The sequence below is a fragment of the Amblyraja radiata genome, chromosome 10, assembly GCF_010909765.2.
Source record: "Amblyraja radiata isolate CabotCenter1 chromosome 10, sAmbRad1.1.pri, whole genome shotgun sequence".
NCBI lineage: Eukaryota > Metazoa > Chordata > Chondrichthyes > Rajiformes > Rajidae > Amblyraja > Amblyraja radiata.
This window is the reverse complement of record NC_045965.1, coordinates 46842127-46855262: the sequence shown is the minus strand read 5'-3', so window position 1 is coordinate 46855262 and position 13136 is coordinate 46842127. Positions and strand designations below refer to the sequence as shown.

At 43.8% G+C, this 13136-nt stretch overlaps 1 protein-coding gene across 1 annotated transcript in view; it reads left to right on the top strand.

The window, feature by feature from the left end:
• The window catches only part of urod (uroporphyrinogen decarboxylase), a 51388-nt gene that overhangs the window by 11323 nt on the left and 26929 nt on the right, over positions 1-13136 (top strand). Inside the window, exons 3-6 of the mRNA XM_033028733.1 lie at positions 3693-3772; positions 6884-6946; positions 9221-9418; positions 10052-10213. Coding sequence (XP_032884624.1) covers positions 3693-3772; positions 6884-6946; positions 9221-9418; positions 10052-10213 — 503 coding nt within the window. The remainder of the gene's footprint in view (positions 1-3692; positions 3773-6883; positions 6947-9220; positions 9419-10051; positions 10214-13136) is intronic.

The window sequence follows — 13136 nt, the reverse complement described above, 5'->3', positions numbered from 1 at the left end:
TGAGCTGACTAATTCCCTGCATCCAGAATCTTTTTTGGTTACATGGTATGACTCCAGCTATTGCAGTAATTCCTCGATACCAATTGACTTCAGTTTTACCTGGGCACCTAGATGACATAATATTGCCTTGATCTTCCTTTGGGAATTCTGCTGTTTGGGCTTTGTTTGACAAGGTTGTGCCATGCCATCTTTGAGGATGGGGCTGTTCTTGGAGCATCTTCCCTCCTTTTGAGCTGTTCTGGTTTTCCCTGCCATTCATGGCTAGATGTTACAGGACTGTAGAGCTTTATTGTGATCTATTTGTTTTGGCATTGCTTATCCCTGCATGTTGCATACTATGCAATTACCATGCATGGAGTCCTGTCGTGTGGCTTAGCTGGTTGGCACCTTGTTTTCAGGTTTGCCTTAAACTTCCTTTTGTGCTGCTCATTGAATAGACTTGTCCTCTGCAATGGAGTTGTGAGAAAAAACTCATCATCACCATCATCTCAAGGGCAATTAGAGGTGAGCAAAATTGCTGGCCTTTCCAGTGTCACTCAAATCCCGAAATTTAATGATTCTGTACCTGTCATGGAGCTAGTTTGACAACAATGCCTTTCACGATTTGGCGTATCAACACACTGGTGCTACCCTGTCACTTTTCGTGATGGATGTTGAAGACCTATCATGCATGCAGCATTCTGCCATTGCCACTTGCAGTGTTGTTACTCAATGTGGAGTAGTACAGAATCATTAATAGATGAAGAACAGTAAATGGTAAACACAACGTTTCCTTCGCTCATGGTTGATACTACCAGACCTCACGGGGTCTAGATTCAATGTTGAGGGCACAGACAGCTATTCTCCAACACCTATAGATCACTTGTCCACTCCTGCTGGAGGATCTGGCTTTCTGATGGGATAGGGTGTACCCAGAGATTCTGATAGAGCACTCTGGCACATTATTTAGCTGCAGATAACTATGTCAGACTGGAGTATGACTTGGCTTTCTAACGGCCCTTCCATAAGCTAGGGTACTGTTCGATTCACCTCTATCCCAATCAGGACAATGCAATTTGTCTAAGGAAGTGGAGTGCCACAATTTGGTGTAATTCTGAGAAATCTATTCTGCACTCTATATCTTCCCCTTTGCCCATCTATTGTACTTTAGTTTGAACTGATTGTATTTCTGTATGGTATATCTGATCTGTCAGGATAGTATGTAAAACCAAGCTTTTTGTTGTACCTCGGTAAACGGGCCAAGAATAAACCTAAACCTGTGGGATAGCTCTCCTGATTCGATTGAAGTTAGTGAGGAGTGCTTTGCAAGTCAGCCAGGCTGGGAATGACTCACCTACGCCTGAATAATACTACTAGAATGATTCTATGGGACCAATGTTTTTGTTTTTTTGTTTAAACATAGTGGTTACAGTACATCTGAGTGGCTTGCCCAGAGACCAGTTAAAAAGCGATCACATTCCTAAGAGTCTGGAGTCATTGATAGGTTGGACCAAGTAAAGATGGTAAATATATTCCCCTGAAGAGCTAGGCAAAACAAATGTGTTTTTCATTGTTAAAATTAGTCACGTGAACTTCATTGCTATGATTAGTTGTCAAAGGGAAACCAAATCCCATTTTTTGAAGGTGCTGGGAAAAGGCATATAGTTTGTTGAGTAATAATGCTATTTTGTCAGCAGAGTACAACAACACTTTAAATACAATATTCTTACTTATTTTCTGGTTCACTTTGTCCATATCTTTACTAATCTCGAGATGTAACTCGCTTTGATGTCCCTGTTATTAATGAGCTAAATTTATATTCTCCTTGTTCGTTCATACACTGTTGCTTTTGACATATTTTGGGGTTGTTGTTTCCTTGTAATCCTAGCCATCTGTTTTTGTGATAGCCCTTTACCCTAGCACCAAGCAGGATCTGCACACTTTCAGATTTTCATTTGTCACTGTCAAGGATTTGCTAGTTGTCCTAATTAGCCTAATCATAGAACATACTTTTGATTCAGCTCTTCAGCTTTACGCAGTCTGTCTTGTTGTGTATTGCCTTCCCTGAGCTAACCACAAGATGGAATGCAGGAATACACAGCATTCCCCTAACAACACAATATCAATTTGGGACTGTCCATGAAGGGAGTAGCAAACAAGGCCACTCGCAATTTATTTAATTTCCCCACTGCTCGGCTATCTATATAATTAAAAGTCTCATCTTGGCCACTTCCTGTCTGCGCTGTATATTGATTTTAGAAAAAACGCTACCATATATCGCTATGATTTTTGGCCATCTTACTCACAGTCCTCCTCCGCTGAGCAAGCCCCGAGGATTTTTCCCCATCGATGACAAATAAAAAAGTTATGAGTGTGGAAAAGCAATGGAAGTGAAATGAAAATGCATTGAGCTGTTTGGCCTGCCCTGTGCGTGAGAGCGCAATGGAAGTGAAATGAAAATGCAATTGGCTGTTTGGCCTGCCCTGTGCTTGAGAGTGCAATGGCAATGGAAGTGAAATGAAAATGCAATCGGCTGTTTGGCCTGCCCTGTACTTGACAGTGCAATGGCAATGGAAATGAAATGAAAATGCAATGAGCTGTTCGGCCTGCCCTCTGCTTGAAACTGCAATGGCAATGGAAGTAAAATGAAAATGCAATGAGCTGTTTGGCCTGCCCTGTGCTTGAAAGTGCAATGGCAATGGAAGTGAAATGAAAATGCAATGAGCTGTTCGGCCTACCCTGTGCCTGAAACTGCAATGGCAATGTAAATGAAATGAAAATGCAATGAGCTGTTCGGCCTGCCCTGTGCTTGAAAGTGAAATGGAAAGGAAATGAAATGAGTTGTTTGGCCTGCCTGAAACCTCTAATTTCAGCCACCAAGGCCCTATCAGCCGAGAAACCAGTCCCTTTTGCCCAAAATTCCCGTATTAGCCCAGGAGTGCATTTTGGCCTGAAAGGCCTGCCAGGCCAGGAAATGTCCAGAAAAAGTGCCTTTCACTGAGATTTCACACTGATTTTTTTCTAAAAGAGCCCCTTCAGCCCATCAGGCCTGTACTAGCCCAGGAGAAATCCCTTTGGCCCATCAGTAAGTATTCCCCCTGCAAGTATTAAACCTCACCCCAGTATTTTTCTCCCTCTCTTCATTGTCTCCCTGTGAGATCCAGGCCAGGATAGACTTTCCTCCTTCATTGCTGTGATCTGCATAAAAAGATGAAAAAGGTCTAAAATTGATTCTCCACCCTCTCCCCCTTCTCTCTCACACAGAGTCTCTCACCTGTTTCGGGCAGAATTTCTGGCAGTTTCTGAGCTGCCAGCGCACCAGGCCTGAATGACTGAGCTGCTAGTCCACCAGGCCTGAGTGACTGAGCTGCCAGCTCAAGAATCCATTTGGCCTACAATGCCCATACTAGCTCTCTGGAAACCTGTTTGTTCGGCCCACAACACCCATACTAGCACTCCAGAAAGCCCCCCCCCACTGGCCACCAATATTGGAATTGGTAGAGAGGTGGAATATTGCGTTGGGGGACCAACCCTCCCGTGTGAACATGGGACCCAATGGGTCCCGCTTAGTCTGGTAGCTATTAAAATTGAGAATGTTAAGCCACAAGAGATTTGTCTTACTTCCTGCTGACTGAATCAATGTGTACTACAGTGGATTCCACTACACCAGACGCTGCTTCAGTAGATAAGCTCATTTCTGTCCCTTCTCACAGAATTCCGAGAGACCCGAGCGACGCAGGATTTCTTCACAACCTGCCGCACTCCCACAATCTGCTGTGAGTTGACATTGCAGGTGAGTTAGTGAAACACAGAGAACAATGTACATTCAAAGAAATTGGAGACTTTACACTCTAGTGATTCAGCAAAGAGGATATTGGATTGAAAAGTAAAAATCCTTCACCCCTGTTATTTTATGTTGAATGCAAAGACACATCTTCCAGCTACCAAATGTATGAGTTGAAAAAACAAATCATTGCAACTGACATTTAAACTAAGTTTAAAGATAATCCCTGAATATTTTCTTTCACTACTGTACTTGCCTCTTGGAGATTTGTCCAGATGGCTTTGTAAAAGTGCTCTCACCTTTGAGTTAAGGTTGTGAATTCAAGTCCCACTGCAGAGTTTCATAAATTCCAAGCTAACTTTATATGTGCAAGTTGTCATTTTAAAACCAACTCATTCTTATGAGTGTGCATTCACGTCTACTTGTTTCTGTTCTAAAAACTGTTTACAGAGGAGGGAGTACAAGTGAGATGATTATGCTACCTTGCGTCTTGTGACTTATTCGTAGTTTAGTTTAGCAATTTTCTGACTGCAGGGCAGATTTGAACAGGTAAATATTGTACAGAGATATATCATTTAAACAGGTCAGTATATCTTTACTCTTTAGTAAATTTAGTGTCAGAATTATGCAGCAAGTAAACGGGCCCTTTGGCCCAACTATTCCATGGCAACTGTGGAGCCTTCCTCCGCTAGTCCCATCTAGCCCATAGGTCTCTAAATCTTTCCTATCCATGAACTTGCACAAATATATTTTAATTGTTGTAATTGTACCCACCTCTACCACTTCCTCTGGCAGCTCATTACATATACCCCACTTCCAACTTGTTCCTCGGGTCTCCTTTAAATCTTTCCTCGCCCACTTTAAAACATAGAAACATAGAAAATAGGTGCAGGAGTAGGCCATTCGGCCCTTGGAGCCTGCACCACCATTCAATATGATCATGGCTGATCATCCAACTCGGTATCCTGTACCTGCTTTCTCTCCATACCCCCTGTTCCCTTTAGCCACCAGGGCCACATCTAACTCCCTCTTAAATATAGCCAATGACTCTGCTCTCTAATTTTAGATTTCCCCCTACTCAACTATGCTCTCTAATTTTAGATTCCCCCTACTCAAGGAGAAAGACTGTAACTATCCAATTTATCTATGTCCCTCATGATTTTATAAACCTCTACAAGATTGGCCCAATACTCCAGGGAAAATAGTCCCAGTTTATCCAGTCTTTCTCATGATTCAAATCCTCCAGGCCCAGCAACATTCTTGCTAATCATTTCTGCACTGCCTCAAGCTTAATCACATCACTTCCTATAGTACAGTGACCAGAACTGCACACAATATTCCAGGTGCGGTCTCACCAATGTCTTGTTTAGTTGTAACACAATGTCCCTGTATTCATTGCTCCAAGAGATGAAGGCAAGCATACCATTTGTCTTCAGCATTTTGTCTACCTTTGTCGCAATTTTCTGGAGACTCCGTAATTGTTCCCCTAGATGTCTCTGCTCTACAACATTCTCGAGGCCCAGTCATCTACTGGATATCCCACCCTGGTTAATCTTGTCAAAATGCATAATTTTGCACCTATCAGGGTTAAATTCCATCTGCCATTCCTTTGCCCACTCTCCCAGTTGATCTTGATCCTATTGTAATCATATAACATAGAACAGTACAGCACAGGAACGGGCCCTTCAGCCCACAATGTTTGTGCCTGTTATAAACATATCTCCTCTGCCTGTACATCATCTATGTCCCTCTTCCCTGCACTTCCAACCGCCTATCTAAAAGCCTCTTAGAAGGCAAAATTGTAGGTCCCTCCACCACCACCCCAGGCAGACCGTTTCACGCCTCTGCGTGTGTGTGTGCGTGTGCGTTCGTGCGTGTGCGCGCGTGTGTGTGTCTGCTGACCTTATAAGCGGGGCCCTCTACTCCTCCACATTTCCACCCTCTCTATGCGTAACATAATGTAATCAACGATACAGCTCTTTTTATATTCGATCTATGCTACAGCATAGACTCCCTTAGCCCTCAGATCTTCCTGAAAATACTTTCCTTCTTCATCCAAGCTCTCCTCATTGCTGAGACTCTCTAATCGAGGCACCATTCTGGCACACATCCTCTGCACCCTCTCCAAATCCTCCACATCCTTCTTGTAATGGCGCGGACTGCAAGCAACACTCTCGATTGCAGCCTGACCAAAGTCTTGCAGACCTGCTTCATGACATCCTGAGTCTTGTACTCAATGCCCTTAGCAATGAAGGCAAGCATACCATATGCTTTATTTACCACCCTATCTACTTGTGATGCCATGTTCAAGGAGCTATGAACTTGGACTCCAAGATTCCTCTGCACATCAGTGTTGTTAAGGATCTTGCCATTAACTGTATACTTTCTCCTTGCTTTCAACCTCCCAAAGTGAAACAGCCCGCACTTGCTCAGATTAAACTCCATCCTCTATTTCTCTGTCTATTTCTGCAGCTGATCTATATCCTGCTATATCTTCGGATAAGCCGCCTTCACTGTCTACAACTCCTCCAATTTAGGTGTCATCAGCAAACCTTCTCACCAACCCATCTATATTTAAGTCCAAGTCACATATATATCACAAACAGCAGAGGTCCCAACACAGGTCTCTGCAGAACTCCACTGATCACAGATCTCCAGCCAGAATATCTTTCCTCTACTACAACCCTCTCTGTTTACATGAATAAGCCAGTTCTGAATCAATACGACCAAGTCACCATGAATCCGTGCTTCTTAATCTTCTGGATCAGTCTGCATTGAGGGATATTACAAAAAGCCTTACTAAAATCCATGCATAAAATCCATGCATACAGCATCCATCACCCTACCTTCGTAATTTCCTTCAAATAACCTGGGTTAGATCCCATCAGGTCCTGGGAACATCCATCTTAATGCTCTTCAAGAGCCTCAGAACCATCTCTAAGGTAGAGATCGAGGACTTTTTTCACTATTCACGTCACCACCAAATTTAATGTCATCTACAAAGATCCTAGATTCACTGTTATAGAATAATGTTACATTCATGTGCGTGCCCTTTTAAATTTGGATTCTGAGCAGCTTTAAACTATCTGTAATCAGAGTTTCTTTCTTATTTATTTTTAGCCTCTCAGACGATTCCCATTAGATGCTGCTATTATTTTCTCTGACATCCTCGTGATTCCTCAGGTAAGTTGCAGCATGTGTCTAATCTCTTGATAAAATATGAATTGTCACCATGTCCCATGGATACATTTGTTGAAAGTGACCATGAACTGAGGTTTTCATGCGTTGTTACCATGTGAAAGGTCTGCTTCTGCCACAGTTTAGATGCCATCCAACAAAACCATTGTAGGCTGTTATCACAGTTCATATCACAACAAAGGATCTAATCTATGTGTGATTTATTTTCTGGCTACCTATAATCAAGTACATTTGCATGGGGGGAGATTTTACATGTGGGCAATAAGAGTTTATTTCTTTCAATCCTCTTGTCTTCATATCTTCATAACAAGAGGATTTCAGTATAGGTTCTTCTGCAGTTGTATGGGACTCTGGTGAGACCACATCTAGAGTATTGTGTACAGTTTTGGTCTCCTCATTTGAGGAAGGACATCCTTGTGATTGAGGCAGTGCAGCGTAGGTTCACGAGATTGATCCCTGGGATGGCGGGACTGTCATATGTGGAAAGATTGAAAAGACTAGGCTTGTATTCACTGGAGTTTAGAAGGATGAGAGGGGATCTTATAGAAACATATAAAATTATAAATGGACTGAACAAGCTAGATGCAGGAAAAATGGTCCCAATGTTGGGCGAGTCCAGAACCAGGGCCCACAGTCTTAGAATAAAGGGGAAGCCATTTAAGACTGAGCTGAGAAACTTTTTCACCCAGAGAGTTGTGAATTTGTGGAATTCCCTGCCACAGAGGGCAGTGGAGGCCGAGTCACTGGATGGATTTAAGAGAGAGTTAGATAGAACTCTTGGGGCTAGTGGAATCAAGGGATATGGGGAGAAGGCAGGCATGGGTTATTGATTGGGGACGATCAGCCATGATCACAATGAATGGCAGTGCTGGCTCGAAGGGGCGAATGGCCTCCTCTTGTACCTATTTTCTATGTAATAGTTCTATGTAAAGTGTTCACTCTGCTATTGTGCGTGTTATACTGTACCATCACTCTTGCAGCAAATGTTTAAAATCTGATTATTTAGCAAACATTTGTTTTCCTGTTGACAAGAATGAGTGACAACCATTATTAAGTTGCTATTGAAGTGAGACTTCAGACCATTTATAAATATGTCCAGATATTATGTCATTTGATTCAAGTATCTGACTGTCAAGCGTCATGATAAGTTTTAAGTCATACAATAATCTATATTACTAAAACTCTTCTCTTGTTTGTGTGTATGTATAGGTGTGTGTCATCTGGGCACAATCTGGTTAATTTTTATTTTCTTTCAAACGCTAGGCCACAGCCTTCCCATTTTCACACATTCTACTCACATTTTTCCCGTTGAGGTGATAAAAATCTTCCCATCCCTTTCCAACCTATATTTTCGAACTTTTTAATCACTTAAAGTTTTAAAAACAGCCCGAAAACTCACCCATTTCGGGAGAAAAACCCAGAGTGACGTCACAATGCACTCACAGGGCAGGACGGGACACTCCGGGAGGGAAGGACACTCCAGCGCTTGCATTGGCAGTGGCTGCCGGTGGTGGGGAGGGTCGTGCTGGAGCTGGAGTGAGGGCCGAGCCCGGGGCCGAAAAAGAAGCCGCCGCTGGACAAGCCCGGAGATGACGTCGTAGCCTGCACTATAGCCCAGGCGGCAGCCGAGCTGACGGGTGGAGGAGGGAGATGCCCCTTTCCCTATTTACCCTCACTCCCTCCCTCTCTACCCCCTCCCTCTCTACCCTCCCTCCCCTGAACTCTACCCCTCTCCCTCTACCCCCCCCCTCTCTCTCTCTCTCTCTCTCTCTCTACCCCCCCTCCCTCTCTGCCCCTCTCCCTTTCTACCTCCCTCCCCCTCCCGCTACCCTCTCTACTCTCCCTCCCTATCTAACCCCCCCCCCCCCCCCCCCTCCCCCTCTCTCTCTGCCCCCCCCCCCTCCCTCTCTACCACCCCTGCTGGGGGATGAGGAGACATGAGCCGTGCCTGTGCAGGTGGGGGCTATGGTGCAATATTGCGTTGGGGGAACGGATTGCGTTGGGGGAACGGGTGAGTGGTGGAATCGGGTTGGGGGAGCAGACCCAACGAGTCTGCACTCGGTCTAGTAAATACTAAAATACATTTCTGCAGTTTGCTTTTAATTACTAAAAACTGATATGAATTTTTAAATTATTTTTTAAATATAGTCATGTGTGGCTGGGCCTTATCCATTGCCATATCAAACATTTGTGATAACAGCAAAATAGAATTGAAACTTTTACTTTTAAAATATCTTTCCCCTTATTTTAAATGTTAAGGCATTAGGGATGGAGGTCACAATGGTTCCAGGAAAAGGTCCAACGTTTCCAGAGCCACTGAATGAGCCTGCAGATCTTCAGAAATTGCATGAAAACGTGGATGTAACTCAGGAACTGGCTTACGTGTTTCAGGCTATAACACTGACCCGCCACAAGCTGAAGGGAGAAGTCCCCCTTATTGGATTCTCAGGAGCCCCGGTATGCTGAAAAAATATTGTGATCAAACTAAATGAGTTACAGATAAGCCATCACAGTGAAGAGCACAAGCACTAAACAACCTAGAGTAGTTTTAATATTATACACATAGTTTTGATATATACACACACATACAGACATACATATTACCAACATACACATGCACACACATGCGCTTGCAGGCACAATTTTACTTGAGTAATGTGGCAGCTCGACTTCACAAATTCATTGCTCTTTCATTGCCTTAATAAATATTGCCCTCATTTTCTGCATTATGTTTAAACATGGGACCAACCAGTTATAGTTCCCACAATGTACAAGTGGATAGCTACTTAATGCATTTTTGTTCAACCTTTTGAATAGGTATTCAATGAGCAATGATGAAAATTAAACTAACTGTGTAATTGAAAACACGAGTTTGCAGATGTTGGGATCTGGAACAAACAGAAAAAACTGCTAGACGTAATCAGTGGGTCAAACGGCACTTATAATAGTAAAGGGATGATTAACATTCCTAATCCTGTTGCAGGGTCTCGACCTAAAATCCCAGCAATTTTTTTATTTTTAGTGTTTCAGGCAGTAATATTTTTTTTCCCTTTTCACTAACAAAGTTTTTTTTTAATTTCCTCCTCATAGTGGACTTTGATGGCTTACATGATAGAAGGAGGTGGTTCAAATACAATGTCGAAAGCGAAACGATGGCTATATCAATATCCTTCAGCCAGTCATAAACTTCTGAAAATTCTCACAAATGTGATCATTGACTATCTGGTGGGACAAGTAAAAGCAGGAGCTCAGGTAATTGGAAGTTCTAAGTTTTTAATCAAGTCACATAGGATCAACATTTTTATTTCCTGTAACAATCCTGTTTTTATAATGGGAATTAATAGCATCTTCAAATAGGACGTTGGTATTCCTTGCATCCAAACTGAAAGGGAATCCAGTCAGGGGATGTGGGGAGAAGGCAGGAACGGGGTACTGATTGTGGATGATCAGCCATGATCACATTGAATGCTTGAAGGGCCGAATGGCCCACTTCTGCACCTATGGACTATTGTCTATTGAAGGTTAGGAACAATCTGGCCTAACTGTAGTTAACTATTTTAAACTTCATCCTGGCAGGACTGGCAATATCACAAAACACCCCTGGATGGCAGCACTTTCACATGCTCTTGAATTCTGTGGACACTTTAAGCAATTAAGTTCAAGAAGCATTGGTGCACTTGAGAGGATTTAGGTAGTCCAAGATTATGTGACAATCGGCCCTGAAAACTGAAACAATTTCAGTCTCCATTTAAGAGGCAAGGTTATATTAAGCTCCAATGTAATTGTCATAGTTCCTTCATAATCCTCAATGAACAAATAATTTTATTTTATTGCTTATAATTTGTACCACAACATTATTAGACATCTATGTTTAACACTTTGAGCTGTGGTCATTTACTGAGACAATGTTCCGTCCAAATAACCATCTTCCTTAAGAACTTGAGATCACAGTTTGAACTCCAAAGCAGTCCCATTTAGAACATAAGAGAAAAGTGCCGAGTGCATTTAGTAAATCATTTTCAAGAAACGGTATGTTTCTTGGAAGAGAAAATGGTAATGTTATCCTGCCAACAATGTTCTAGTTTCTACATTTAATTTAATAGATTTTAGGTTGTGGGTATTGTTTTATGAAGTAAATGTGATGCTATGGAGATGATTCAAATAGCGAGAGAGATCTTTGCATAGCTGCATGCAGATTGCCAAAAGGGACAGGTTTGGCAACTGTTATTATATTTTTTATCATTGTCCATCTGTGAGAGTGATTAGATGTATTTTGCATCTTTTTGGCTGTGGCTACATTGTCATGAGTCCTATAGGCAAATAAGTTGATGAACATAACACTCTCCTTACCTGGGCTTCATGGAACCCTTGTCAATCCATTAGTTGGCCTCTGGTGATCAATCAAAATGGGAATGAGATTTAGAAAAACTATCACCTGCTTCATTGTCACCAAGTGACTTTTTATTTTTCAGTGTAGATTATTTTCAAAGCATTTTATAGGTGAAAATTTGCCTTGCCACTTCTTTATAAAACACTGGTTTAGTCACAACTGGAATTTTGTTCTGTGCTGCACTTTGGCAAAGATATGAAGGCTTTGGAGAATCTGCAAAAAGGATTTTGCAAAATGATTCCAAAGATGAGGGATTTTAGTTATGTGAATGGATTGGAGAAGGTACAGAAGGCATTACAAGGAGTCTAATTGAAGGTATCACGGTAATGAAGAGATAAGAGTTACTGGAGAGAAGCCCCTCCCAGTGGTAGGCGCAAGCCTGAAGTAGGGTCCCAACCTGAAACATCACCTATCCATGTTAATCTGAGATGCTGCCTGACCCGCCAAGTTACACCAACACTGTGTTCAAAAAGGAACTGCAGATGCTGGAATATCGAAGGTACACAAAATTGCTGGGGAAACTCAGCGGGTGCAGCAGCATCTATGGAGCAAAGGAAATAGGCGACGTTTCGGGCCGAAACCCTTCTTCAGACTGATGGGGGGTGGGGGGGGAGGAGGAGGAGCCCGAAGGCGGGCGGATGGGAGGGTGGGAGGAGACAGCTAGAGGGTTAAGGAAGGGGAGGAGACAGCAAGGGCTAGCAAAATTGGGAGAATTCAATGTTAATGCCATCCGGACGCAAGGTCCCCAGACGGAATATGAGGTGCTGTTCCTCCAATTTCCGCTGTTGCTCACTCTGGCAATGGAGGAGACCCAGGACAGAGAGGTCGGATTGGGAATGGGAGGGGGAGTTGAAGTGCTGAGCCACCGGGAGTTCAGGTAGGTTATTGCGGACTGAGCAGAGGTGTTCGGCGAAACGATCGCCCAACCTACGCTTAGTCTCCCCGATGTAAATCAGCTGACATCTAGAGCAGCGGATGCAGTAGATGAGGTTGGAGGAGATACAGGTGAACCTTTGTCGCACCTGGAACGACTGCTTGGGTCCTTGAATGGAGTCGAGGGGGGAGGTGAAGGGACAGGTGTTGCATTTCTTGCGGTTGCAACGGAAAGTGCCCGGGGAGGGGGTGGTGCGGGAGGGAAGGGAAGAATTGACGAGGGAGTTGCGGAGGGAGCGGTCTTTGCGGAAGGCAGACATGGGGGAGATGGGAAGATGTGGCGAGTGGTGGGGTCACGTTGGAGGTGGCGGAAATGGCGGAGGATTATGTGTTGTATTTGCCGGCTGGTGGGGTGAAAGGTGAGGACCAGAGGGACTCTGCCCTTGTTGCGAGTGCGGGGATGGGGAGAGAGAGCAGTGTTACGGGGTATGGATGAGACCCTGGTGTGAGCCTCATCTATGGTGGCGGAGGGGAATCCCCGTTCCCTGAAGAACGAGGACATTTCCGATGCCCTGGTGTGAAATGTCTCATCCTGGGAACAGATGCGGCGTAGGCGGAGGAATTGGGAGTAGGGGATGGAGTCTTTACAGGGGGCAGGGTGGGAAGACGTGTAGTCCAGATAGCCATGTGAGTCAGTGGGTTTGTAATGTATGTCGGTCAGGAGTCTGTCCCCTGCGATGGAGATGGTGAGGTCAAGGAATGGTAGGGAAGTGTCGGAAATCGTCCAGGTGTATTGGAGTGCCGGATGGAAGTTGGTGGTGAAGTGGATGAAGTCAGTCAGTTGTGTGTAGGTGCAGGAGGTGGCCCCAAAGCAGTCGTCAATGTAACGGAGGTAGAGGTCGGGGATGGGGC